This window comes from Phocoena phocoena, chromosome 13 (assembly GCF_963924675.1).
Source record: "Phocoena phocoena chromosome 13, mPhoPho1.1, whole genome shotgun sequence".
Lineage (NCBI taxonomy): Eukaryota > Metazoa > Chordata > Mammalia > Artiodactyla > Phocoenidae > Phocoena > Phocoena phocoena.
In genome coordinates, this window is record NC_089231.1 from 66,690,499 (window position 1) to 66,712,868 (window position 22,370).

The 22,370-nt window shown below is 56.5% G+C and overlaps 1 protein-coding gene and 1 long non-coding RNA gene across 5 annotated transcripts; one reads left to right on the forward strand and one right to left on the reverse strand.

Moving 5' to 3' along the window:
• Nucleotides 1–3,895: 3,895 nt before the first annotated feature.
• On the forward strand, nt 3,896–22,021 carry PATZ1 (POZ/BTB and AT hook containing zinc finger 1). 4 transcript variants are annotated; one of them, XM_065889806.1, is made up of 5 exons: nt 3,896–5,166; nt 6,548–6,611; nt 13,006–13,177; nt 18,965–19,102; nt 20,531–22,021. In XM_065889806.1, the coding sequence occupies exons 1-5, from the start codon at nt 3,896–3,898 to the stop codon at nt 20,947–20,949; spliced, it is 2,064 nt and encodes a 687-aa protein (XP_065745878.1). In that variant the 3' UTR covers nt 20,950–22,021. The 4 variants fall into 4 exon arrangements, with proteins under 4 accessions (XP_065745878.1, XP_065745880.1, XP_065745879.1 ...); XM_065889808.1 differs by having other exon boundaries at nt 19,030–19,102; nt 20,531–20,564; XM_065889807.1 differs by lacking the exon at nt 18,965–19,102 and having other exon boundaries at nt 20,531–20,949.
• Nucleotides 18,347–19,522, reverse strand: LOC136132816 (uncharacterized). Its single transcript, XR_010656481.1, has 2 exons — nt 18,730–19,522; nt 18,347–18,698 (listed from the first exon to the last, which is right to left on the reverse strand). It is a non-coding gene; the product is annotated as an uncharacterized lncRNA (long non-coding RNA).
• Nucleotides 22,022–22,370: the final 349 nt, after the last annotated feature.

Sequence of the window (22,370 nt, forward strand, 5' to 3'; positions counted from 1 at the left end):
GATACCAATTCCACTAGTAGGTATATACCCAAGAGAACTGAAAACAGATACTTAAACAAATACTTGTACTCAAATGTTCATAGTGGTACTATTCACAATAACCATAAGACCATCAACGGATGAATAGATAAAGGAAAGGTAGTATATCCATATTGTGGAATTCAGCCATAACAAGGAATAACAGTGCTACAACGTGGATGAACCTCGAAAACATTATGCTAAGTGAAAAGAGCCAGACTCAAAAGATCAAATATTGTATGATTCCATTTATATTAAATATCTAGAACAGGTAAATCCACAGAAACAGAATGCAGATTGGTGGTTGCCAGGGGCTGGAGGAAGTGGGGATTGGGGACAGAATTTTCTTTTAGAAACGGAAATGTCTTCGAACTTGACAGAGGTCTTGTTTGCACAATATTGGGAATGTAGTAAGTGCTGCTGAATTATACACTTTAAAATGGTTAATTTTATGTTATGTGAATTTCACCCCAATTCAAAAAAAAAGAAAGAGAAAGAGCCTAAGATATAGGCAAGACTGAAGGTTCAGTTATAGATGAAATTGGGAGATCATCACAGGCCTCCTACACAATTACACCGCCAACGTGACATGCAGGAAAAAGCTCCCAGTTGCGGTCAGGACTGGGATCTGGATCTGTGTCTGGCCACTTCCTCATGGTGGGATCCTAGGCCAATCACTCAAGCTCCCTGAGCCTCAGGCTTCCCTCTCTGCAAAATGGGGCTGGTGCATCTTCCCTGTTTTCCTCAGAGCACTGTGGATCAGTGATCTGAGAGCACTCTGTGAACCCACGTTCACAGCATGACCCCTCTGGGAGGAACATCTCAGCACCCTCTTTTCTAAGCTCGGCAGACTGAGAACCAATTCCTCGTTCATGTGGAGACACTGAGGGGGTTCAGAAGCCACTGGCAAGGAAGGGGCACACCCGGGTTAACCGGTTGGATTTCTGGCTCCACCACTATCTGTGTGGCCTTGGGCAAGCCATTCATTTTCCTGTTTCTTCATTGGTAGAATGGGAATATATTTACCTTGGAGAGAGTCTGTGTGTATACTGTAGGCCCTCAATAATCAGATCCCTCTTTCTTTCTTTCTTTCTTTTTTTTTTTTTTTTTTTGCGGTACGCGGGCCTCTCACTGCTGTGGCCTCTCCTGTTGCGGAGCACAGGCTCTGGACACGCAGGCTCAGCGGCCATGGCTCACGGGCCCAGCCGCTCCGCGGCATGTGGGATCTTCCCGGACTGGGGCACGAACCCGTGTCCCCTGTATCGGCAGGAGGACTCTCAACCACTGCGCCACCAGGGAAGCCCCAGATCCCTCTTTCTTTGTGGCTGCTCTCAAACACAAAAATTGCCGGTCCCCCGAATCCACCAAAGAATCTGAGCTGTGGGTCAGAGAGGTTAGGGCACTGGCCCGAGGTGGCACAGCTAGTTTGGGCTTAGAACACAGATCGCCTGGCTCCGGGTCCGGGGAACTTCCCTCAGCCCTCTAAGCTTCATCATTTATTTTCTCCAACAGGCATTTGGCAACTACTACGACCTAGGAAGGGCGGAGTTGTGTAAGGAGAGACACCCAGCCCAGAATTATGTGCTGTGCAGACCTCACCACTTCAAGAGACAGGTGTTGCTGTCTCCGGTTTACATATTAGGAAACTGTGTTTAACTAAGGCTCAGAGAGGCCAAGTGACCGTCACCAAAACACTCAACCAGAGAGCACAGGTGTCGAATTCGAACTCTGGTCCTCCCGCGGCGCCACCCCCGGAACCCGTGGGCACGCGTGGCTCTGCGCAAGCTGGGCGCGCGGCGGTGGGAATCCCGAGCGGAGCTGGAAGCCTGGCCCGTTCATTTGCATGCTAATACCCAGAATGCTTTTCCCCCGCACACCGCTTTTCTTAATGGAAGCGCTCAGTTTGGAACCGTGGAAAGTTTGGAACACATACTTCGCTCCCTCTTTGCAACTGTGGGAACTTCCCGCCCGCACACGCGGTGCCTGCAGCCCAGGGCTCCAAGTTGGGCTGCCTGGCAGCGGCCGCCAGCTTTTCCCAAGCAGATGAACCTCTGTGTCCAACCCGCGCGCGGCAGCATCTCCCGGACGGCCGGGACAAAGCGGCCAGGCCCGCCGGCGGGGCTCACGGCCCGAGCGCTCGGCGACTCGCTGGGCTGCGGGCGCCGGGGATGCTCCCGACCTCAGGAGGCCAAAGGGTGCTCCCTGGAGGGTCCAGTACCCCCATTTCCCTGGGGTGCGCGGGGACCCCTGCCCCTTCCCATCGCCCTTGCCTCTATGTTGTCGCCTCCCGGAGCTGGTTACTTTCCGCTCCCTGGGGCACAAAGCTTGGCGTGTGGCGGTTTGGGGGAGAGGGTGGACGATGGCCTCGTATCCCCAGCTCTCCCGGGCGCGCAGCCCCTTCGGTTCAGTCAGTGCGCGGGGTCCAGAAGCAGCTCCGAAGGTTCGGCCTGCCCCCAGCCAGGACCCCGAGCCCTCTCTGGGGTTGGTAGCGGGGAAGCGCTTGCAGACGACTTCTGGGGATTTCGGGCATCGAAGGGGGGCTCCGAAGGGTAACCAACGCCCGCTCGACTTACGGGTGCACATCGCTGGCTGGGGGGCCCACATCTGCGCCCCTCGGTCTCCCCCCAGCCCCCGCCCCGTCCGCTCTCCGCCACTCTTGGCGGGGAGGGAGGGGCAGTGGGAGCTGGTTTGCTGGCTAGGCGCTTCGTTTGCATTGGTCCGGGGGGGCTGAGACTGCAGCCCCCGGCCCCGCGGGCGGGGTGGCGAGGCGGGGGCCGGACGGGGGCTCAGTCTGCGCTAGCATTGGCGGAGCAGGGGACTGGGGAGGGGGGGCAGGAAGCGGGGGGGAGCGGAGCTGCGGGGGGGGGTGTATAAATAGGGAAGGGGGGACGTGCATCCTCGGCTGGGTGAGGGGGGGGGAGCTCGGGACAAAGAAAGTGGAAAGTTTGCAGCGCTGGGCGGTCCGGGCCAGGGATTCGGGTGCGCACGTGCAGGGCCGGGGGCGCCGGGGGCCCCCCAAGCCGAGCTCGTCGTTTCTTTTTTTTTTCTGCAAGCGGAGGGGGGGTGTTGTTGGTATCGCCCCCTCCTTCTCCTCCCCCCAGGGGTGAAAGTGCAAGAGGAAGTGCAGCCGCTGCCATCTTTCCTCCGCTCCGAACACACGGAGCCCAGGGCCGCAGCGCCGCCGCTCCGCCGCCGCCTTCGCTTGGCCCGGGAAAGGGCCCGCCCTGCCGCTGCCGCCGCCCGCCCGCTCCAGCCTTCGCTACCGACTCCGCCCGCCAAGCTCCGGGACCCGGCCCGCGCTGCCGCCCCGGTGCGCGCCCCGCCGCCGCCTTAGCCTTAGCCTTTTGTTTCCTCCGCTCCGGCGCCCCCGCCCCGGCTCGCGCTTTGCAGGGGACGCAGCGCGCGCCCCCAGCGGGCCCGGGTAAAACCGCGGCGCGCGCGCCTGCGCGACAAACCCCTCCTCCTCTTCCCTGCGCGCGCGCGCGCGCGCGCGCGCCCCCCTTGGCTGCGCGCCGGCGCCGCCTGGCGGGCGGGAGGGGAGGTGGCAGGCGCGTTTGCGGGAGGGGCGCACCTCTGTGCTCGCGTACCCCCCAGAGGTAGACCGAGAAGGGGAGGCGGGCGGGCGGAGAGGAGAGAGGAGTGCACGATCCAGCAGGGGTGGGGGCAGCTATGTGGGAGGTGGTGTGCCCTGCCGTCTAGACAGTCCGATCCGGGCAGGGGGTGTGTGCGCTCCGCGCACCTGCGAGACTACAGAGCCCCGGGCCGGCACGTGTGGGGAGTGTAGACACGTTCGTTGCACCCCGCTTCTTGCTGCCTAGGGGAAGGGAGTGGGGCTGGCAAGTGACGCGGCCCGGTTTGTGGGGAGGGGGCGGCGGCCATGGAGCGAGTGAACGACGCTTCCTGCGGCCCGTCGGGCTGCTACACCTACCAGGTGAGCAGACACAGCACGGAGATGCTGCACAACCTGAACCAGCAGCGCAAAAACGGCGGGCGCTTCTGCGACGTGCTCCTGCGGGTGGGCGACGAGAGCTTCCCAGCGCACCGCGCGGTGCTGGCTGCCTGCAGCGAGTACTTTGAGTCGGTGTTCAGCGCCCAGTTGGGCGACGGCGGAGCTGCGGACGGGGGTCCCGCTGACGTGGGGGGCGCAGCGGCGGCCCCGGGCGGCGGGACTGGGGGCAGCCGGGAGCTGGAGATGCACACCATCAGCTCCAAGGTGTTCGGGGACATCCTGGACTTCGCCTACACTTCCCGCATTGTGGTTCGCCTGGAGAGCTTCCCCGAGCTTATGACGGCCGCCAAGTTTCTGCTGATGAGGTCGGTCATTGAGATCTGCCAGGAAGTCATCAAACAGTCCAATGTGCAGATCCTGGTGCCCCCTGCCCGGGCTGACATCATGCTGTTTCGTCCCCCTGGGACCTCGGACTTGGGTTTCCCTTTGGACATGACCAATGGGGCAGCCTTGGCAGCCAACAGCAATGGCATCGCAGGCAGCATGCAGCCTGAGGAGGAGGCAGCTCGGGCGGCTGGTGCAGCCATTGCGAGCCAAGCCTCCCTGCCTGTGTTACCTGGGGTGGACCGCTTGCCCATGGTGGCCGGACCCCTGTCCCCCCAACTGCTGACTTCCCCATTCCCCAATGTGGCATCCAGTGCCCCTCCCCTGACTGGCAAGCGAGGCCGGGGCCGCCCAAGGAAGGCCAACCTGCTGGACTCAATGTTCGGGTCCCCAGGGGGCCTGAGGGAGGCAGGCATCCTTCCGTGTGGCCTGTGTGGGAAGGTGTTCACTGATGCCAACCGGCTCCGGCAGCACGAGGCCCAGCATGGTGTCACCAGCCTCCAGCTGGGCTACATCGACCTTCCTCCTCCGAGGCTGGGTGAGAATGGGCTACCCATCTCTGAGGACCCCGACGGCCCCCGAAAGAGGAGCCGGACCAGGAAGCAGGTGGCCTGCGAGATCTGTGGCAAGATCTTTCGTGACGTGTACCATCTCAATCGGCACAAGCTGTCCCACTCGGGGGAGAAGCCCTATTCCTGCCCCGTGTGTGGGCTGCGGTTCAAGAGGAAAGATCGCATGTCCTACCATGTGCGGTCCCACGATGGGTCCGTGGGCAAGCCCTACATCTGCCAGAGCTGTGGGAAAGGCTTCTCCAGGTGAGGAATGGTGCCCATCCCCCATGACTTGTCCTATTCCTAACTCATGGTATAGCTCCTCTCCAAGAGCTGGGGGTGTGAGACTTGCAGGGGGCTCACTTGACCTTGCAGGGCCATGTCAGGTTTGGGGAGAGTGTTTTAACGGCCCTGATTTTGAGATGATGTGGCCAAGAACTGCTTTCTCTTCCCTCAGGGAAGTTCTCTGGCACTAGGCGTGCCCTACCATCTCTCTTCCTTGGGGCCTGTGGGAAGGGGCCGGATTCCTCAGGCCGCAGCCACCGGGCCTCACCATTCTTCTCCCTGGGCTCCCTTTGTGTTTCCGGCACCAGACGAGGGGCCCCCTCTGGGGGCGGGAGGCCAGGCTCCTCCAGCGACTTTCCCCGCTTGAATGGCCGCCGGGGGAGGGACTGAAACAAGTGCATCTGGGACTCCTTACGCTCCCATGCCTCCATGTCCCCCCGCACAGCACTGGCAATCCTGGGTCAGTAGACTCCGGCCTTGCCTCTCACAGCCCCGGGATCACGGGGCACAGAGCTGGGCACCCAGAGTCTCTTCTGAACAGCGAAGCCTTTGATCTGCTCTGACCTGGTGGCTCCAGAGCCCACCTGAACCCACAGATCCCCTTTATGTTCACTGGACAGAGAGGAAGGAGGGCAGGATGTCATTTTAGATTGACTTTTTAGTGAGCCTGATAAGGAACTGAAGACTTGTCTGCAAGCAGAGGGTTGTTTTTCCTCTTAAGAGAATATTCAGAATAAAAGGCTCGTTTTAACTTGCCTGGGTACTGAGGGCCTTGTGTGTATGAACGTAGGGATGGAGAACTCCCTCAGAGGGGCCCCAAACAGGAACCAGTCTTACCGGTCAGGCAGCCCCTGCCCACCTGCTCTGTCGGGCATCTGGTTTACCAGCCCAGCTGGGGGCTTAAGGCTTCATCCCTTGGCCTCTGGGGACTGAATTCCATCCGGGTGGCATTCATTGGCTGCTGTGGTGGGAGAGGCTGGGGGAGGGGAGTGCTGAGTTTCTAAGGGGCTTTAGTCTGGACAATGAATCACACATACCCCCTCCCGGAAAGGCTGCAGCAAGGCAGCCCAGTCTCATTCTAAAGCCCCCTCCTTGGGTCCTAGAAATCATTGAGTTTCTGGTGGGGGGAGGCGGGTAGGCAAGGTCAGAGACAAATGCTCACTCCCCTTCCCCCTCTAGAGAAATCCAGGGCAGAGAGGCCTGGGCCTCAGGAGCCAGAGCTGGGTGGTGACTTTTCTTTGTCATGCTGGGGTGGGGTGAGGGAGTCCTCTCCAGCCTTGTCAGGGCAGGGGTCTGACCAAGTTTGTAGCCCCCTCTCTTAAGGTCTTGTTTTAAAGTCTCTTTTGGTTCTCTTTTCTAGGCCTGATCACTTGAACGGACATATCAAGCAGGTGCACACTTCTGAGCGGCCTCACAAGTGTCAGGTAGGGGCTGGGCCGGGGCAGAGATGGGCTGAAAGAGAATGCCGCTGTCCTCACAGCTACGGCCGTGAGCCAGCTGCTGTGCGTGCTGGGCTGGCTGACTGACCACCGCTGTGCACACCTCCCCCTCTGTCCCCCCACCGTCTGTCTGCTCTTCTCCTTTGTTCTCCCCCAGCCCCCTCCCTCCCACCGCTGATGTCCCCTCCTTCCTGGTCGCTGGGTCCTGGTTCCCAACCCGTCTCTGTCTTTGCTCTGTTGCTTGGCTTTCCTCTCCTGGCGTTTGCCAGCTCCTTGGATGGTGGGCCACATTGGACAAGTGTCGTCCTGGGGGCACTGGCACCCCACTGGGTCCGGCTTCCGGTTCCCAGCAGTTTGCAGGGGCCACCGTGGGGTGGGAATGGCTTCTTAAGGGCTCCTGGTGGTCCAGCCAACAACTCTTCCCCTTGTATGCCCAGCAGCCTGACCTGAGTTGGAGCTCCTTCTGGGTCCCCTCAGCTCAGAGCACCAGGCTGCAGGGGTGGGGGTGAAGGAGGCAGGGAGTGGTGCGATCACTGGCACCTGCTTAACCCATCCTGAGCCACGTGTGCACACAGCCAAGGGCTTCTGAGAACTGGAAAGCGAGGTGGTTTCCTGTCCTTGAGAGCTCTTTGTGTAGCAGTAGGTAGGGGAGGCTGGGCAAGATTCTCACCCTTGGTTTGTCTGCTTGAACAATATCTGGGGGCTCTGTGATGCCCAGAAAATTGAGCTTCCTCTCCTGGCCACTGAGCATTCCTGTGTGGGTGGAAAACACACTTCTATCTTCTCCTTGGTCGTACCCCCTTTCCTGGGCCAAGTTCCTACCATCTGAGTGGGAAACAGAGTTGTGGGGTGTTTACTGCAACGTCTGATGGGGTGACCTGCTTCTCTTTATCCTGTTGGTGGCAAGGAGGAGGGTCTGGGGAGACCGATAATAGGGAGGGATGGACGGATGTGCTGTAGGTGGGGCAGAGAGCCCCCAGGGGCCAGGTGCGGTGGTGTTCCCAGACGGCCAGGAGACCAGGGGTGGGCCTGCTGGGATGCGCCTGTGCCTCGCTGCCTCCTCTCCCTCTGTCTCTCATCACGGAGCACATTCTGACTCTCCCAGGTAGTGTGCTGAGCAGCCCAGCAGAGTAGGAGGAGCCCAGAGGGCAGTGGGGGCATGCCCGGTGGCCTGGGGGGGTAACCTGCACTCTCTGCCCTTTTTCCAGGTGTGGGTTGGGAGCAGCAGCGGCCTGCCGCCCCTGGAATCTCTTCCTAGCGACCTGCCATCATGGGACTTTGCCCAGCCTGCTTTGTGGAGGTCGTCCCATTCGGTTCCTGACACCGCCTTTTCCCTTTCTCTAAAAAAATCCTTCCCAGCCCTCGAAAACCTGGGCCCAGCACCCTCCAGCAACGCTCTCTTCTGCCCAGCCCCGCCGGGCTATCTGAGGCAGGGTTGGACTGCCCCAGAGGGCAGCCGGGCCTTTACCCAGTGGCCTGTGGGCTAGCCGGGGCCTCCCGAGAGGGTTTTCTGTGGAGGGGAACGGCAGTGGCAGTAGTCTGAGCCCCCTGCTTTTGGGAGAGGCCAGCAGAGTGGTCCCTGCCCACCATGCCCAGCTCCTCCCTGGGTGACTTGGACTCTTTCCCAGCTCAAGGACCCCAAATAGGGGTAGCAAAGGGCTCCTTCCTGGGTCCTCCCCATGGTCTCCACGTTTCTTTCTGGGCTCTCTTGCCTTGTTTTCCCTCTTTAGCAGATGGTACCCCTGGGTGTCTGACCTTGCCTGGAGGTTGATGCTTTCCTAGGAACTAAGCCACTGGCTTACATGCTTCCCCTCCCCTGGCATCACCTCCCCTAAGGGGTTTCTAGAATGGGGCCTGGCCACCCCTCCCCCCACCCTGGGAGTGAACCCTCCTCCAGAGGAGAGGAGACTCCGGTGCAACTCCAACTGGGCCAACCGTGCTGCCCTCGTCCTTCCCGCTCACACAGGTCCGCTTTCATTTCTGGCTTGTGAATTAGACGTTTGTGGTTTTGAGGTTTATTAGCAGGTCTGCTCAGGAACTAGATTAACCAGTAGCTTTACATTGGGTCATCCCAATATATGGCTTTGGGTGCTGATAAAGCAGATGTAGACCTCCGTCGGATCCCAGTGGTGTGCCCTTCAGTCCCCGTGGGCTCTGCGGGGATAATAGGAGTGATGATAAAAGTTTTCATTCTAACGTTTGAGGCTTTGTGTGTTTTGTCCTTGGTCTGTGTCATAACACTGACATCACTGTCCCTTGGTGTATGAGCCTGCTCCTGCCCTGCCCCTCCGACACACACTCTCACAAGCCTGCTGGCCCTGCCTCCAGCCCCACAGCCAGAACTCCCCTAACAGTGACCTGGCAGGTGCAGGTGAAGACGTGCTGCCTCTCCGGCTCTGAGCTGGCTGGCCAGGTGTGCCTGGGCTTTGTTAAACAGCAGGGGCATCTGTTTTGCATGGTGTGTCTGCTGAAAGTATCAGAGGTGAAGAGACAGCTCTCTGGGAGTTGGTTCCTTTAGCCCCTGGCAGAGCTGGGCATGGGCCATACCTCTCGGTCCCTCCTGATGCCACAGAGGAGACAGTAGGGGCCAGTTACAGAGACGGGTGCCACAGCTTGAGGGGAAAGGCCCTCCGAACGTGGGCGCATGGGGGCTCAGGCTTGGCAGTGACACGCAAGTCTCCTTGGGGTTTGGCCTCAGTGTGCTTAAATGGCCCAGATGTCCCAATGCTTCTCGATCTGTGAGTGCTGTGGGCTGGGACATTGACCTCAGATGGAGTTCAGCCTGAAGCCGAGAGGCTAGAACAGCTCAGACCTCTCCCATTGCTCCCAGTGGCCCCACTTCTTGGGGGCTGGTTGGGGGGTTTGGGCTGGAGGGATAACTCATTAGGAATTGAAGTGGGAATAAGGGAGCTAACACCCTTGAGAAGAAGGGGTCCAGCAAGGCCCATGGTGCTAAGCCCACATGCATTGCCCTCAGGCTTTTCCAAGGCTATGGAAAAGACTACTTAAGATACCCCCTGAGGCTGCCAGGCTCAAAGGTCACCAAGAGTAGGTGTGCACCGGTGCCCCTGGTACCAATGAGGCCCCATTCCTGAGCTGTTCAACCCTTGGGAAGAAAAGCATTCGGAAGTCTGGGACGGGGAGAAACTGGCAGGGAGGGAAGGGAGCCTGGCTGGGGCTCAGTGTTGAGTGGTGATGAACCTCTCTGGGGGCTGGGCCAGGACCTGGCAGGTGTGCCTCCAGCAATAGCAGGCTGCCTGTGTGCAGGGCTGGGGGTGAGGCGGCCGTTCCCAGCACCACCGGCGATCAATTGGGGTGGTGATCTTGTCAGGGTCCCTCTGCCTTCTTCCTGCCTCCAGGACAGGAAGTGTTTTTCTCTTGAGTGGCCCCAGCATGGAGGTTCCGGGCACCCCCTTCTTTGAGATCCATCTCTCTCCTCAGCCTTTCTCTCCTTTCTCTCCTGGGTTAAGTGACCAGGCCTTTTATGTTTGGTGTTGTCTGAACTTCTGGCAGGCCTAGACTCGGACTTGGGCGCTTTCACAGTTCCTCCAGAAGGCCTTGGGTACTCCAGCCACAAAGGGTCAATCCTGGCACAGAGAAGCCAACCACCATTTCAGCTTGGCTTTGTAACACAGTGATAGTTTTTGTTGCGTTTGTGTTTCGTTTTGTTTTGTTTTCCCAGCAGCAGATTTACATTCCTAAATATGTTTGCTCAGACTAAAGTTTGCTTTCATTCCTTGAGAGATAATCAATGGAGGACAGGGTGGGAGAACTCAGCCTGGTCTGCAGCTTTAATTTTGCTTAGCTAATCCCCCAAATGGATAATCCACTTGTGGATAATTGAAGTCTGGCTGTCCATTATCTTTCGTTAGCAAAGTATGACAGGCAGTGCTTTAAGGGACACATCCCAAAAGAAAGTTGGCAAGAGAAACAAGGCATCTCTTTCACATCCCTCTAGTGGCACCCTCTCCCAGGGGCCACAGAAGGTGGGATCCTGAATGTGTGCTTTCAGCTGCATTTTCTTAACACCTGGTCCATGGTTGGCTCCTTTGAGTTCTGCGGTGTAGACCACACTGCCTCTCGCCATTGTGGCGGTGGTCCTCAAGTCGCTGTCCGGCCAAGCCGGCTCTCGTCCCCAGATAAATCGACAGGTGCACCCCTATCTCCCGCAGGTGTTCACGGCACCCCTTACTCTGGTTTACAGTCTGGTGGGGCTGGGGAAAGATTCAGTTTTCCACCCACTGTGGCCTACGATTGGGTCACAAGGTCCCTGCTGGGGGGCCCACCTGTGGCCATGAGACCAAGCACCCATGGTGCTTTCTGAGTCACCTAAGTGCTCAAGTTTCCCTGCACAGAACCTGTCACCTCTATCAGGACAGCCCTGGCTACCAAGTACACTGATAAAAACTATCCACACCTTTTACCAGAAGCTACCTCTGCTGAGGCTGGAGGTGGTAAGAACACATGCTCAGGGGCTGTTTCTCAGTCCAGCTGCCCCGAGTCCTCTCAGGACCTCTGTCTGCCCGGCTGTAAATCGGGGAGGAGGGGAATACCCCAGGGTGGCCAGGAGGATCGGTAGGGCACTGGCCCGGCAGTGGCAGGGTGTTGCTTTCTCTAGTAGCTGAGCCCTGTGCTTTGTGCAAATTACTCTCTAAACTTAGCTCCCTCATTTGTCAGATGAATAAACTCAATATATAAAACATGAAAGCAGTACACTTGACCCTTGAACAACACGGAGGTTAGGGGCGTCGACCCTCCGAGCAGTCAAAAATACACATATAACTTAGTGTCGGCCCTCTGTGTCTGTGATTCTTCCACATCCGCAGTTCCACATCTGCGGGTTCAGCAAACTGTAGATGGTGTACCACCTATTGTAGTATTTACTCTTGAAAAAGATTCGCATATAAGTGAACTCGTTCAGTTCAAACCCTGGAAAACTGTTCAAGGGTCAACTGTATTTTGTTAGCATAAATTGTTCTATTCAAATGCGTAACATTTATTCAAAAGATAACGACTAAGAAGAGCTCAGCTGGTCCTGATGCAGACATTTGGGGTTGGGGTAGCAACCACGGTGTCTTCTACCTCCACAGCATCGAATGCATTTGTTTCTTGCTCTGATTGTACAGTAAAGCAATAGATAGACGTTGTACATGGTGACAGTGTTCGGATGCTTACCTTAAGGTCTCAGGATCTCAGGATCTGTTTCTGTTCAGTGGAGCCGCAGGAACAGCCCCATTCTAGCCAGTTAACGGGGTGGCGGGTCTTCAGTGGGTTAACGTTTGGTCTGTGATGCAATTAAAGGTGAATGTTGCTTTCTCTTGTGGCTCTAAAATGGTAAACACAGGTACAGAGAAAAGAAATGAGTCAACCTTGACTAGAACTCCTGAGACATGTCCGTGGATCCAAAATAGTGAAGGTCACCAGATTCAACTCTCCTGAGGGCTTTCCCGACATTCCATGACCTCCAAGGCTGGGCAGCCATGCAGGCCTGGGCTGGGGGAGAGGTGTTGGGGGTAGACCCAGGGCTGAGACCGAGTCAGGGGACCCAGGGCTGCCTTCCCAGGGTGTGGTACTGACTGCAGCTCCTGGCCGGTGGGGTGAGAGCACGGCCTGCATCGAGGGCCACCATGAGGATGCACTGCATGCGACGAAGGCCTCTGAAGGTGAAGTCTGGGGCCTGCCTGGCACAGTGGGGGGCACTGGTCAGGGCAGGGTGGTACCATCCTTGTTGGCACCAGCACTGGGGTTCCACAGATGCCCCCGGAGCCTCCGGCCCTCACTCTCTGCTAATTTTCACATTCGCAAAATTGACACTGTCACTTTATGGGCTGCTTTCTCAATACAAATGCACACGGATATTATGAAGAGTAATCTCTGTGTTCTGTCCTGCCTTTCCTTTCCATTTCCCTGTGGCCACGATTTTAATGTCGCTTTTGAATAAAGTGAGTAAATTGGATTCTTTGTATAAAGCAACCAGGGGAAACCCAGGGTGGAGAAGGTGAAGACTGTTCCGTTTATATGCCAATAGCTCTTCTGTAAATTCACTTACAGCCAGTGCAACAAACATCAGTTCTTAAATGTTTAAGAATGAAAAGCCCCTAGCTCTTTTGTTTTGCAGAACTCAGCCTGCCATGTAATGTGCATGTTGGGAGCCAGTGGGAACCAGTCATCCTAGCTCAGGGGTCCTGTGGGGAAGACCATGGGGAGTAGGAGCGGCTTACTTGGCATCTGGGGAGGAAGCCTGGCCGCGTTCTGAAGTTCTCTTTATACAGCGAGTCCCTGTGTTGGCCGGAAATGGCTTTGTGCCACAGTGTGCTCAGTAGGGAGTCGGGTGTGGACGCCAGCTTTTACCTCACCCCGTTTTCCTTTCTGCCCTCAGACCTGCAATGCTTCTTTTGCCACCCGAGACCGTCTGCGCTCCCACCTGGCCTGTCACGAAGACAAGGTGCCCTGCCAGGTATGCGGGAAGTACTTGAGGGCAGCGTACATGGCAGACCACCTGAAGAAGCACAGCGAGGGGCCCAGCAACTTCTGCAGTATCTGTAACCGAGGTAATCTCCCTGCTACTTCCTTATGTCCAGGGGATGGGCCTGAGCCCATGTGGGAGGCCGGGGGGTGTCTGACCACCCTGCCTCAGGCTCCACTCTGCACGGCCAGCCCTCCCTCCCTTCCCACTGAGCGATAAACACCTTATCCCCCAGCCAGCTGTTTGTCACCCTTTCCTTTCCAAGAAACCTGGGGTGCTTGGAACAGGAGTTGCCAGGAGCTCAGCAAGTGAGAACAGCAGAGAGTGTTGTTCCCAGGCTTGGGCCCATGACACACCTGCTGCCCAGGGGGCAGGATGGATGCGCTGAACTACTGAGGTTGGTGGGAGTCATTAGGCCCCAAGAGGTGGGAGAATGAGGGGTCCTGCTCAAGAGCTTTGCTGGCTGATCCACTGGCACGTGAAAGTCAGCAGCCAGGTAAGGACGTCGAGTCTGGAGATGGACAAGGGCCGAAACTTTCTAGCACAAATGGTCGGAAGAGCCCAGGCCCAGGTAGATTGTGGCCTTGACGAGAGCGGAAAGTGGCAGGTGCTCTGAGCAGGGTAGCATGCTTGCGGCTGAGCTTGGCCTAGGTGGCATCTGTGGCCCTGGTGTTGTGTTGGATGAAGTCTGGCCTGTCCCTGAGCTTCTGCCAGGGCTCGTTGGCTGCTAGAAGGGCTGAGGTTCATGTTTGGCAAGCAGCGTCAGTGGAGGAGGCCGCGCCTTATCTGCTGAAGGAGTTGGGCAGCTGTCTGGTGAGCGTGAGGATGCTTCTGCATGGTGCGCTTGCTTTGGCCAGGTGGGGATGTGGCTGGAGAGTCCTATCTCCTGGGACACTCTTGTCGCAACACTTCTGGAAGTCTTGAGTGTGGCTTAGTGGATTGAGCACTAAGCCAGGAGGCAGGGGACCCAGGGTTTAGCTGGCCCCTCCCACCTCACCCTCCTGTGTGACCTTGAACTTTCCCTTCCCCTCTCGAAGGCTCAGTCTCTTCACCTCTAAACGGGGTTGAGAACATCCCTCTTGCCCACCTCACAGGGTTGCTGTGAGGATCCCAGGAGACAAGGTAGGTGAAAGATCTCTGAACCCTGCAAGCAGCAGCACACTTGGGAGGCCCTCCTTACACTTTGTAACTGTCAGGAAAGACACAGCTTGCTGACACTCTGATTTGGACCAGGTGCAACCCTCCTGCAGTCCTTGGCTGGAAACTTTGCGTCCTGTGCTATCTCCACATGCCCTGAGGTTGCTGGTGGAGGGAGCCTGCTGAGTGGCTGGGTGTTCTCTTGGTGCCCTGAGCTGGGTTCCTCCCGGGTACTGCACACCTGGGGTTTGCCTTGAAGGCCATTCGATGTCAACGTTTGTACCACCAGGAAACCTGCTGTGGAAGCAGGGAGGTGGTCAGAAAAGCTGCTTAAGCATCTGTCCTATTTTCTGATATGTCAATAGAGCCCTTTCTGGCAGGAGCTTCCTCCGGGGAGCTAGCAGTGGGGCTGTGTGTGGAAAGAGCTATCAGGCTGTGGCTGCCCAGCTCTAGGAAGAGATGGTTCCTTGTCTTGCTTCATCCCGTGGCTTCCTGACCGCGCCCCCAACTAACTCGAGACCTGCTGCGACGGTGCTGTCAGTGGGCGTACTGTCGGGGTTTCAGGGTTGAAGTTCTCAGCCTGAGAGTTGGGGTCAGAGACCAGAGGTGGTAAACCAGTTAGGGCGGAGGAGGACGCCAATGAGGAAACAGAGATAAAGCCTGGATTACAAAGTGGCAGGGAGCTGAGTCGGGGACCCAGGGCCACAGCCCCTGTGGGCCCCGCTCAGGAGGAAAGAAAAGCTGCGAGCAGCCGGGAATAGCAGGGAAAGTCGACCCAGTTAGGAGACAGCTGACGTGGCAAAGCCCACAACTATTGTACGTCAGGATTTGTTTTCCCTGGGCTGGTAAAGAGAACTTGGGCAGCAGCCATAGGCCACGTGGCCGGGGTGGGGGTGCCTGGAGAGTAGAACCAGAGCCCACCTTTCCTCAGAAAAGCCAACGCTAGATCTGGGTCGTAAGCAAAACAGCTTTGGGGGAATTCCCTGGCATCCCAGTGGTTAGGACTCTGCGCTCTTGCTGCCTAGGGCCTGGGTTCAGTCCCTGCTCAGGGAAATAGGATCCTACAAGCCGCGTGGCATGGCCAAAAAAAAAAAAAAACCCAAAAGCTAAAACAGAAAAACCCAGCTTTGGGTCCCAGAGTTGGAGCAGGAAGTCCCATTCCTCCAAGAAGACAGAAGAGGGCTCTAGTCTAAACCACCCTGGATCCTCAGAAGGAAGAGAAAACAATTTTGGTCTTCATCAGAAGAGAAGGAGCAGGATTCTACCTCTGGACTCATTTCTTCGGCAGAAATGGGAAAAGACGCCTCCCTTCCCCTCCAAAAAAGAAGAGGAAGGGGAAGGCAGTTTTTCCAGGGAGAGGATAGGCCGCCAAAGACACTGAGACACTGGAATCAGAATGCAGGGAGCTCTGGGCTGTCCTTTCAAGGCTGTGACTACAGGAGGAGCTGCAGGAATAAATGGATGTTCTCTCTACAAGGGTTCAAGCAAAGGCTAACGTTCAGCCAGCCAGTTAGCGGGTGAGGCAGGAGAAGATGAATTTCCAGGTGCCCTGAGATCCTCCAGTCCCAGCAATTCTTAAGCAATCAGCTTAACCACCCATCCATCTGCCTACTTTCAGCCATACAAACAACTCTTGCCTATGAAGAACGGGAGAGAGGAGATGCAGCCGGTGGTCCAGCCCCACACTGGAGACAGATGACCTTGTCTTTGTCCTGGAGACATATCAGGACGTAGACCATCCCATCTGCAGAGAAGATAACTTGTAGTGGGAGGAGTATGATGGCTACAAAAGCCTGTTTCCCACGTTCAAGTTGAGGAAATCAGTTGAGTTGAACAGTGGGAAGGACCTGGTAGATTGCCACGATTTCCCTTCTTTTTAAGTTTCTGTAGCAGGGTCTTTGTGTAGATGTGTATGTACTGGTGTGAGGGAGGGAGCGGGAAAGCGTATTGGAAATCTGTCTTTGACCGAGACAACACTTGCACTCAAATATCTGCCTAAAGGGTAGAGAAAGCCTTCTCTCCAGCCAGAGGCAAGCGCCAGTGGTAGACGCAGACAGCCTGCCGTCCCCTGGACTGAGCTGACCCAAGCCTACTTGGTGCCCCACCTCCAGCACGGCTCAGTTGGGCACAGCCCCACCAAGGTGTGGACAAGAAGAAAGCCGTCCCTGACCCCTGCACAGATGTGGAAGGTGCCAAGGAGGGTTTGCTTCCAGAGTGCGAATTACAGCACAGCAGGCAAGAAAATGCAATGGAGGAGCAGTAGCCTCGTGGTAGCATATTCTCCGATTCTGGAGCGTGAGAGAGGGTGGCCTGTCGGTGGTGGTGGAGTCACGTGTGTGCTCAGTGTCCCCATCACTCTGATGCTTGTAGAAAGCTTCCTCTTTGGTTCTTGGTTAGTCAGTCAGTGGTGAACAGGCAGGTGAGTTTAGAATTCCGGCCAAATGTGTCTGGCTTCAGAGATACGTTCACAGAAACTCGGCTTCTGTTTTACCCCAAAACTTGGCTGCTGAGCTGCTCTGTGTTTAAATTCTGGGCTTTAGGTGGCAACTGTGGATCCACGCCTACCACCCGCCATGTGGTTTTGCTATAGATAGTAAGTAGTCTGCAGCTGGGGCAGCGTCAAGGGGACCCTGCCACGTGGTCCCCAGACCATTTTTCGGGAGAACACAGTGAGTTTTCATTGAGCATCTGCTGTGTTCCCCAGCACAGCTCTTCCCACAAGGAGTAAACATGATAGTTCCTGGTGCTCCTTCCCTCCTTTCCCATCCCTCTTGATTGCAGTGGCCCTGCCCTGATGCACCTGTGGAGAGAGCTTCAAACCACTTCAGAGGGCCCCGCAAGGGATTAAAAAACAAAGAAAAAAATTCCCTTCTAAAGTGGTATCATCTCATCAGTTGGAAAGTCCTGATATTTCTGTTGGTTGCCAGGGCTGCAGCGCCATCCATGGGGCAGGGCTGAGATCCTCTGTCCTGTGAGTCTCATCTGCTCCTTCCTGACCACAGCCTCCCTCCGAGGAGTGTTTATATGGGACCCTTGTAAGTCAGTCTGTCCCCTGCTTGGCCCCAGGCAGACCACTCGGTCACAGAGCGGGACATCGTGCTCTACCAGGCAGGGCAGGACAGCAGCATCTGGTCCAGGAGGGTCTTCTTTGTCAGGAAAGGAAGGAAGATTCACCCAGCCCCCCATTTCCCTCCAGAACCACCAGCTGCTACCATCGGGGGGATGTTTGTTGAATAAGATTCCCACAGGTCAGCCTGTCTACCAGCAGCTTTCATTCTAATCCACCAACATGGCAGAGAAATACAGGAATGTAAATGGTGATAATGGAGCCTACTGCAAAAGTTGAAGGGATGTTTCTAGGGCCAGGACCAAGACACAGAGACCATTAGAGAGTCTGCCCAGTGGTGAAGGACCACATGGTGGCACGTGGTCCTGGGGTTAGAGTCCAGGCTCTGCCATTTAGCAGCTGTACATGTGGCTGCAAAGCACAGAGCGATGCATGCGGTGCGCTGGGCCTGCACACCTCTGTCACTCCCTGAAGGTGACCTTTATTGTAGTTCCAGTAGCATTTGAAAACCGAGGCCAATTCAGACTTTTTTCAAACAAGTCTTGTGCAGACATTACACAGCACTCTCCAGCCTCTGGCCCATTAGTAGTGGATCCCACTGCTACCCCATGACTGTAATTTAACGAGGGAATGAAAGTACCCGAGGATGTGTCAGCTGCATCTGGAGTGGACTAAAGGGACACCATCTAGGCATAGCGCCCCAAGTGGGCCTTCTGCCGAAAAGTTTTGGTTCCTGCCGAAGGCACTTTTGGATCCTTGACTGAGGGAGGATTTGATGTCCCAGCTCCTTCCTGCGGAAACCCAAGTGGAAATCCTTTGACTGGCCCACCTGGTTCCATCTCTTCCCAGCCTGAGGCATCTCGAGGCTCAAACTGACTGGAGCATCTGAGTGGGTCTGGAGCAGATCCCAGAAGGTTGGATTGCCCCTCCCCCAAAATAAAGACAAGGATTGTGCCTATTTCTTCTTCCTTAAGTGAACCTGTTGGATCCTCCAAAACTGAACCAAGAAGACCACTGTGAATAAGAGATGACTGCACACCCCCTTTAACATAACTTCCTATTTTCATTGTTCTTCAAAAGGTCTAAACAGTTACTAAACCCAGTTATTCTGAAGGTGAGAAAGTTTGCAAAATAGAGCATGTCTTAACAGGTAGAAGAAGGGGGACTCCTGGAGGCATTTCTTTGAAATTTCATCTTGCCTCCATCTGGCTTCTTGCGCAGATGGTTTGCCTTCACACGTGTTCAGCCGTGTTCTGCCGGCTGGAGTCCCGTGGCTGCCCTGGAGCCCCATGTACTTTCCCGACAGCATTTCTAGCCGTGGTCCCTGCAGCTGGTCTGGGACTGTGGACCATCCGTTCAGACCACTTGTTACTGAGGTGCAAAGCGAGCCGAGGTAGTTGGCCTCTGGCCCTGGCCAGAGTGGGATCTCAGGCCATCCCTCCAGGCAGCCTCCACAGCCTTGCAGAGCGGGCTCTGCAGAGAAGCCAACTCAAGGACAGTGCCACCCTCCCTCCTGAGCCAGGTGGCTCCTGTGGTTGCAGCGCCTTTGAGCCAAGGAGGGGCCCCTTCTAGGAGTGCTAGCCAGTGCGGCCAGAGGAGAGGCGTGGGGGAAGCAGAGAGGTGTCTGTGTGCCGGCTGCGGGATCTCATCTCCTTTTGTCTTGTTTAGGTTTCTCCTCTGCCTCCTACTTAAAGGTCCATGTTAAAACCCACCACGGTGTTCCCCTTCCCCAGGTCTCCAGGCACCAGGAGCCCATCCCGAATGGGGGAGCAGCGTTCCACTGCGCCAGGACCTATGGCAACAAAGGCAAGCGACCCCTTGCTCTGCACTTTGCTTCTCTGCGCAGGCTGTGTTGTGGGGGCGCTGGGCCGGGCGTGGGGAGGCGTGAAGGCTGCCGGCTTGCTGGCCGCCTCAAGGAGGCTCGAGATCTGAGTGGCAGTGGCCTCCAGGACAAAAGTCACAGTGGGGAATCTCACTCCAGGGCGGTGAGTGAGGCTTTAGGGCCCTGCCGAGATCCAGCCCCCGCCTCCTCTTCCCCAGCACCCTCCTCGCTCCTGGCCAGCCCCCACGTCCAGAGCCCTGCAGGGACGCCCCGGGCCCAGGGCAGGAAGAGGAGCCCTGCATGATGAGCCTCTGGGCCTGTCCATTGCCTGTGGCCCTTTAAGGATGGCGTGGAGCTGTGGCTGAATGCTTTCTTCTCCTTTGACCCTGTGGGCAGAGGGAGCCAAGGTCTGGCTTCCCCCTCGGTAGGGGTGGTTGGTTGCTGTGACCAGCCCTTTCCGGAGAGCCTCTGGCCGCGTTTGTGAGATGCATGGTGCCGACTCCGAGTTGGTTTGCGTAGAGCTCCCTAGGCCCCACCTCCACTTGTTGATTCGGGTTGTTCTGTGGTTTTTCAAGTCGTCGTTGCCTTGGGGATGACGCCAGGGGCTTGGCAGATGGCAGAGATGGCATGCTCCACGCTCCCATCACAGACTTCCCTTCCCGGCATGGCGCTCTGAACCCAGGCAGGAAGGAGCTCATTGTGGAGGCTTCACGTGTGGGCCGGGCAAGGCAGATCAGTGAGGGCTGTCTCGAGGACCACCTTGTTCTGGGCCCTGCGTAGGGACAGCTGGCCGATTGAGTTGTTTAGTTCCTTCTAAGCTGTGTGCTTTGGCAACTTGGCCTGGAAGGCTTCTGGCAGGCAGAGGCAGTGAGGGCAGGGCTTGTGTTTGCAGCGTTGGGAAAAGGACTGGCTTTGACTCAGCCGTCGATAGGGTCTGCCTGGGTTGAGGAGCCCACGGCTCTGGTTCTGGCTTGCTAGGGTGCAGCCAGTCTGGTGCAGAGGTGAGGCCACTGACGTACCTGCTCAGCATCATCACAACAGCTGTTTTACCCTCAGAGGCACCCAAGAGAGCACCTAGGAGCTGGGGGTCTTGGGTTGTCCTGGGTGGAGACAGAGGAGGTCCCCTCTCCATACCCTTCCTTGAAGCAGGCCGAGATGGTGGTGAGCAGTACACGTGCGCCTGCATGAAGAGTCCGCGGCGAGGGAGGCTGGCAGCCCCAGGCCCTGCTGTCTCACCCCTGTAGGCACACCAGGCTCCCTGACTGACCAGCTGAACCTCTGTGGGTTCTGCTGGGCGGTGGCTGGCCATCGGCTGCCCTCCACGAGCCTGTGAGCTGGCCCCTGGCGACCCCTCCGAGGGGGCATCCCCATAGCCTGGCCTCACCGCTCCTCTGTGTTCTGTTTCCTCCTAGAAGGCCAGAAATGCTCACATCAGGATCCGATTGAGAGCTCCGACTCTTACGGTGACCTCTCGGATGCCAGCGACCTGAAGACGCCCGAGAAACAGAGCACCAATGGATCCTTCTCCTGTGACATGGCGGTCCCCAAAAACAAAATGGAGTCTGACGGGGAGAAGAAGTACCCCTGCCCCGAGTGCGGGAGCTTCTTCCGCTCCAAGTCCTACTTGAACAAACACATCCAGAAGGTGCATGTCCGGGCCCTCGGGGGCCCTCTGGGGGACCTGGGCCCTGCCCTTGGCTCGCCTTTCTCTCCCCAGCAGAACATGTCTCTCCTTGAGTCCTTTGGGTTTCAGATTGTTCAGTCGGCGTTTGCATCATCTCTGGTAGATCCTGAGGTCGACCAGCAGCCCATGGGGCCTGAGGGCAAGTGAGGCAGATGCTGTGTCCCCGCAGAAACGGCCACCGGGGACCACTGAGAAATGCTGTGAATGCGGAGGGAAGTGGTGTCTTTGGGTTCTGTAGCTGAGAGATTTTTATTCGTTTTTAACTCCCCCTCCAGCCCTGTCACCCACCCCTAACCCCCAATGGTCTTTAGAAATAGATTCTCATCTGATACTCGGCAGAAATATCTGTGAGACCCGGTATGGGATGAGGGCAGAAAACACTACACAGGCCTCCAAGGCAACACCAGGGCTGGTTTCTCTAACAGGCGGAAGCTGGAGCTCCTGGTGCTCAGGCTTAGTGACCCCAATTCCACACCTGCACCTGACAGCATTCTGGGACCTCGGTGATTTTGGTCTCCTGCCCGTTCTCTAATCCCTCATTCCCCCTTCTCATCTCCCTCAAAAGATACCACAGTAGGGTCTCCGCCCACTTACACAATGCTGATGCCCAACTGTTTTTAAGGAAGCTGGAAGCCTACAGCATCCCGTGGACCATGGGGTGAGTGTCCTCTGAGAGCCCCCTGAGCTTGACCTTTGACCCGGAGGGCCCCAGACCTTTCTGAGCCCTGCTTGAAGGCTAGCATTTTGCCACTAGGACAAGCTTAGCAATCGAGGACACTCCTACCCCAAATTTCAGTTCTTAGGTGATTTTAACCATTCAACTTGCTGTTGGGTTTTAATTCTCTAATTATTATTATTATTGTTATTATTTTTTAGGACCAGTTGTAGTGAATTGCTACTGAAAGCTATCCCAGGTGATACAGAGCTCTTTGTAAACCGCAGTCACACGTTAGGGTTTAGGATTAAACTTTGTTTAGATGTACCATAATTAACTTGGCTAGTTGATTGTTTGGAGTCTATGGAAGAAATAGTTTTATGCAAAATTTAAAAAATGCCAGTCTGGTCAGGGAGGGAGGGGGTTTCAGTGCTGTTGGAAGGCAGGAGAGCTGGCAGGTGGGGACATCATACACCTCGGTTGTATCACACGTGAGCAAGCCAAGGTTGACCCTGTGATGTGAGTTGATCTGATCAGACTGTATTAAAAATGTTAGTACGTTACTCTGCCTGCTCCCCTGAGTCTGGTTTTTTTCTCTGGGACCCAGAGGGTGGGCAGTCTGTGCCCCTGCACCTGGGTGGGGTGGGATCCCAGGAGACCTCTCTTCCTCTTCACTGCACCAGTCCCACTGGGATTGACAGGTGGGTGCTTCCCCTGCAGACTCAGCTGCCACCATCCACCCACCCGCTCTCTCCTGGTCTTCACTGCTCTGTGCCCCAGACCCTGGGGTACAGTGGTGCATGGGACACCCTTGTGGAGCTTAAAGGGAGAGAGGGAACCAGTAAGGAGATTTAACCACAGAGTTCAGATAGGGAGACATCCAAGGAGAGAAACGGGCAAGGGAGGGATAGTG

Excerpts from the sequence above, each read along its gene's own strand:
- PATZ1 (XM_065889806.1), top strand. The coding sequence starts at position 3,896 with ATGGAGCGAGTGAACGACGCTTCCTGCGGCCCGTCGGGCTGCTACACC. Across the intron at positions 5,167-6,547 it reads TGTGGGAAAGGCTTCTCCAG|GCCTGATCACTTGAACGGAC; the intron begins GTGAGGAATGGT and ends TCTCTTTTCTAG. Across the intron at positions 13,178-18,964 it reads CTGCAGTATCTGTAACCGAG|GTTTCTCCTCTGCCTCCTAC; the intron begins GTAATCTCCCTG and ends TGTCTTGTTTAG.